The sequence below is a fragment of the Electrophorus electricus genome, chromosome 22 (assembly GCF_013358815.1).
Source record: "Electrophorus electricus isolate fEleEle1 chromosome 22, fEleEle1.pri, whole genome shotgun sequence".
NCBI lineage: Eukaryota > Metazoa > Chordata > Actinopteri > Gymnotiformes > Gymnotidae > Electrophorus > Electrophorus electricus.
The window spans coordinates 11,696,735-11,701,725 of NC_049556.1; the positions used below are offsets into that span (position 1 = coordinate 11,696,735).

Below are 4,991 nucleotides of genomic sequence, written 5' to 3' on the forward strand. Positions count from 1 at the left end.
GCCCATCCGATCCAGTCTGTTCCGGTAGGCCTGCCCCCCTACCCCTTCTCTGCAGTCCATGGCAGTGTCTCAGGAAACCTGACAGTGCCGACGCATCGCAGACTATCCTGGCGTGTTGAGGAGAATACGGAGTAGTTGCAGAGGTTGGAAGCATCTGTGTAGGACACAGGCTGCTTTTGGCGGAAGTCCCTCATCGACTGCTGGAGTTGCCAAAGACCAACGCGTGTCATCTTCCAGAGCACCGTGTTGGAATCCAGTCGCAGAGGAAGGACTTCCGAATGTCCAGTTTCTCTAGGAATGGTTTTTGTTTTGTGTAAATATGAAGGGTTAATAATAAGGATTCTAGCTTCTCTAATGTCTCTCCTCTCATTCTCTTCTTTCCCATTTCTTGTGGAATTCCTGACTTCCACTGAGTCTGATGTAGTTGAGTACCTTTTTAAGAGGGACGGCTGTCTCTGATCATGGGGAAACAGCAGAGCGAACTTCACTTGAAACGCTATCAACGCTTCCCACTCCAGGAAGGGGAGGTGTGGAGTTCTCTGGACACTTTTCTTTGGTGCCACCAGGGGGCGCCGTTAGATGACAAAGTGACAAAGCCTGAGCAGCCTGTGACTAGAAGTGACCGCTGAAAGAAAAAGAGCAGGTCTCCCCTCCCCCTCCCTCTCCTCCCAGGGTTTGTAAAAGCGACGGTCACAGCCGAGCGCCTGTCGGCAGGACAACCGCAATGATGTAGTGCTCCACGAACTTTAAACATCTTTACTGCATAAACGTGTCAACCACAGCCAGGATGTGCAGGAGGGGGTGGTTAGCAAACAGTTTGCATCTCCTTCCTTCTCTACACGGAGAAACGTAGCGCTTGCCTCGTTAACGTGTGCGCGACCCGGGCTGTACCGCGAATATGGGAGGTGTGTAGCATCGAGAGGGCCGGAGCTTGTTTCTTTAGGGTGACGGAGGTTTCGCGGAACAGAGGCCCGTGATGGGAGTATGAATGAGAACACGTTCCCACCTGGAGACAGACGAAACGCAACCCGGCCCCTCGTCCTGCAAACATCTCTGAACCGCATTCCGTTTGGCGGCGGTGGCAATTGCTGCCTCGTCCGTTTGCGCCTCGACGTTGCTTGTTTTTTTTAAGAAACTGTGGTCGTATCTCCACATCGCCGCGTCGGGCGCAGGTGTCCGCGGGACGCTGGCACAGTTCGGGAACTCTTTGTTGTTGTTTTTAGTTTTGTTTACGGCGTGATGCCGTTAGCTTCCCTCGCCTGCATGTGTTTTTGGAGGGAAGTCCTCCGTGGCCCGACGGTCGACGAGCTTCTCCCAGATGTTTCCCAACATCTGCCTACCATCAGGGCATCCGCATTCCTCAGCACTCTCCCTTTCACCTGAACCAAACCTCCGTGCGGCTATACTGTCCCCGGATAAGAGAGGGACCGGAGGTCACGGGATAGACGGCTGTCTCGCAGAGCCGGCCCACCCAGCCTGTAGGGAGGACTGTTATGGCATGGGAGACGTTGTCCTGTAAGCCCGTGTGACTTGGCAACAAGTGGTTTGGCACATTCTGGATATAAAACGCTAATCAGTCAGGCGCAGAGGGTGGAATGGGTGTTGTTGTCAAGCTTATCTTATCTCTGCTGGTAGGTCTGTTTACCATGCATGAGCTCGAACTGGTGCTGTGGGGACTTTTTTTTTTTTTTTTGCTGGCCTTGATCTTGAGCAACAAACACATTTTACTTTTAACCATCTGGATTTCCAGATCACAACCCTCAGGCACGAGCTGTCCATCAGTGTGCAAAGTTCTGTTGCAGTGAACTTTAACCCTCCAGCACACGGCGAGACTTTGGTCCTAAACCCCCCCCCCAATGCTGAAGATGCTGCCCCATTTAGGAAACATTCTTCCCTAAACATGGATTCCTGCTGTTGGGGAAAGCACTCAAGATTCCTGGCATACTTCCACGCTCCCCCTCCTACCCCCCCCCCCTGTACAAGACCTTTTAATCGTGTTGTTATTAGACGTAGATGAGAGCTGGACTTAGAAAGTGGCCCGTAATCCTGCAGCCTGGCATTTCCCCCCGGAGTGACAGCACGCTCCAGGCAGGCCCAGGGGGATGTGCGATTTCTACCTGCTCTCTGCTTGCTCAAAACTTTTGTCTTTCAGTTTCTCGTGAGCTTTTAAGGTTTTCACTTTAATAATGTTTTCATTTGAAGCAGAGCAAATTGTGTCATTCATTAGGCAAAAAAGCATATTTTTAAATGTCATAAATAAATCTTTTATTTGTAACATATAAAATTAGACCATTTTACACTTTATTCCAGTATGACAATATTCAAATAAAGTAGCTACATTTAGATAAATAATATTAATAACAATTAAACATTCATTCAACCTTGAAGTGGACTCATGTCCTTGCTAGTTCTCAGATGCAGTGGGTTTTCCATAGCTGCCGTGCAACATGAAGCCGTCGCCCACGTTGGGAAGGAATGTTACCACATATTTGTTGGAGAACCACAACGGGATGAAACTTTCAGAATTACAGGACAACGATCTACAGTTAAAGTTTTAAATGATCTATTTGCATATATGTATATTTGAAGCTATACACATATGAGCTTGGGTCATATTCTGTATGTAGAGATCAAAATACATATCAACATTTTTAACATTAACAGCTACATTTTACGGACCGGGTGACTTTACAAGTTGCTCCGTAACGAAGCTACTGAACGTAGCGCTCCAGTGTGGAGCGAAGTCTCTTAAACACGCGCGCGTTTCATACGCTGACCTCAGCAAACAGTGCACTCTCCCAGAGCTCCGCGTGACGTGAGCCCAGGTCTCCGTGGGAATCCGGCGAAGGCGTTCGACCGGCCCCGCCTCCCGATTCCCGCGTCCCGATCGCGGCTCGGCCGCTCTGACATGGCATCGTTTCGTAAGGGGTGGGGGTGGGGCTCTCCCTCCCTGCTCAGTCCCTGAACTTGTGGATGTCGTTGTAGAGGCGGTAGAAGGGGTGTGGGTTCTCGCTGGCGTGCGGGCAGTCCGAGGAGCACCTGCAAGTGTCGATCACCATCACGTTCTTGTTGAAGGTGTCGCCGTCGTGGCAGCGGAACTTGACGCGCACTGTGCGGGTCTGCTGTGGAACGCAGCAGCGGCCGTCCACGCAGGAACCACAGTAGCGCGGCCGGTACTTCCGCAGGCTGGTGCAGCCCGCGTAGGTGAGCCGCACCGGCTGGGCCGACCTCTTGGTCCGGTTGCACTTCTTGCCTTTCTGTTTTTCAGGGGGGAGAAGAGAGCAGAGGTGAGGCGAGGCCGGGGTCGGGTTCAGGGTTGGGGTCAGGGCCAGGGTCAGCACGTAGGGTCAGCACGCTTACCTTCAGACTGGCGTAAGAAGACTGGGTGCAGGGTCGGAGCTCGCATAGACGGCTCTCCTTCGCCAGCTTGCACTCGGCGTTGTCGTTGGTGACCCTGGTGGAGATGCCCATGCCACAGGACCTGGAGCACGGCGACCAAGCCGTCGTCTGGACGACGCACTTCTGCCGGCCGAACACCTGCACCTCGGCCTGAGCCCTGAAGGCTGTGGATGGAGCAGAGGTCAGCGGGTCAGGCTCTGCTCATGCAAGCGTGGTGGACGCAAATCAAGCAGTGTGTCTGGACCGGGCCACCTACCGGGCAGAGACTTGAGTCCGGCCTTCACGTTGGCCACCAGCTCATTCCTGTTGGTGAGGTCGCTCTCGCTCTCGTCGGGCAGCGGCTGGTTGCCGAGCTGCTTGTCCGAGTGCCCGCACACCCACTCCTCACAGCACTGGCCTGCCACCTTCACCAGCCTGGGGTCGGCACAGCCAATGGTGGGCAGCGACAGCTCTTGCGGGCACAGCGGTATGCAGCCCACTGCGCCATCGATGCAGGTGCACTGGTGTTTGCAGTTGGGCTGGAAACTCTCGCCGTTCTGGTAGATGCGGCTGTTGTACTCGCAGGGTCTGCCCTCTGACTTAGCTGTGGGGGGGCGGGGGGGGAGACAAAACGTGAGATTCGGAATTCGGCACCGCTTCCCGTTTCACGTCACCCGTGCCGGGAAGGACATGGAGCTTATAGAAGTTCTTTGGAAGCATCTGGGTGTTGAGGAAGTTCCGTCATGTAGCAGAGCGCAGCGGTAGGTCTTAAAACAGAAACCACATGCTGCTCGGCTACTTAAGGTGGACCCGTGTTGCGTCTGCCCTGAGCTTATCCTTAAAACAAGCGCACTGTGCCTTCACACGCAGGACGAGAAACATACCTCGGCAGATGCCTCTGGGAGCCCCAAAGCTGGCCCCGAAGTTGCACTCCAGGCCCTTGGTGTGGTCGCACGGCTCTGTCCTGCTGCAGTCCTCGTTGAGCTGTCGCGCGCAAACTTTGCAGCACCCGCAGCCGTCTGAGACGAGGCTGACGCCTGGCGCGCACTCGGGCAACCTCAGCGGGCACGCGCACTCTGCCGGGCAGGCAGCGAACACCTGAGTGCGCAAAGAGCCCACATCACTGAAACGGGCCCCGCGTCTTCGCGAAATAAACCCCAAACCTTACATTTCCGAAGGCGTTTGGTTATTTAAACTCCATTCGCTTATATGATTTCTATAGTATAACAGTACTGTACATCGATGTCTTTCGCCTGTTACGAATCTTTATCTCAATATAGCAACAGTATGAAAAAAACTTGCAACAGTATGAAAAAACTGAACTTACCACGTTGAAGCTTGCGATGGCCATTACGACGACGACTGGCAAACGAAGCATCGTTATCTTCTCTTTCCTAAAGGTCTCGAACAACACAGTTGTTTTGGGATTAAGTCCTTGTTTGGCGTCTGTCTCCCCAGCACTCCGGCTCCGCGAGCGGTCGCAGTCTGCCGTACACCCGCGCTCCTGCGCTTATATAGCGCAGCTCGAGCTGACGTCGTTCTTGGCTCGCTGCTGAACTGTTCCAGAAGTATGCGAGGAATGCTGCGCGTTTTCCATCAAACCTAAGCACCAC

General features: G+C 53.5%; 1 protein-coding gene across 1 annotated transcript; it reads right to left on the reverse strand.

Moving 5' to 3' along the window:
• Window positions 1-2,240: 2,240 nt before the first annotated feature.
• Window positions 2,241-4,991, reverse strand: ccn1 (cellular communication network factor 1). Its single transcript, XM_027033239.2, has 5 exons — window positions 4,706-4,991; window positions 4,263-4,476; window positions 3,656-3,982; window positions 3,361-3,563; window positions 2,241-3,257 (listed from the first exon to the last, which is right to left on the reverse strand). Exons 1-5 carry the CDS (start codon window positions 4,754-4,756, stop codon window positions 2,955-2,957), a joined length of 1,098 nt encoding a protein of 365 aa, XP_026889040.2. The 5' UTR covers window positions 4,757-4,991; the 3' UTR covers window positions 2,241-2,954.

What these genes read in the sequence shown, in the direction of transcription:
- ccn1 (XM_027033239.2), bottom strand. Translation starts at nt 4,756, where the DNA reads ATGCTTCGTTTGCCAGTCGTCGTCGTAATGGCCATCGCAAGCTTCAAC. An exon ending in CCATCGCAAGCTTCAACGTG is followed by an intron (nt 4,477 to 4,705) that starts GTAAGTTCAGTT and finishes TTGCGCACTCAG; the next exon opens with GTGTTCGCTGCCTGCCCGGC. An exon ending in CGGACTCAAGTCTCTGCCCG is followed by an intron (nt 3,564 to 3,655) that starts GTAGGTGGCCCG and finishes CTCCATCCACAG; the next exon opens with CCTTCAGGGCTCAGGCCGAG.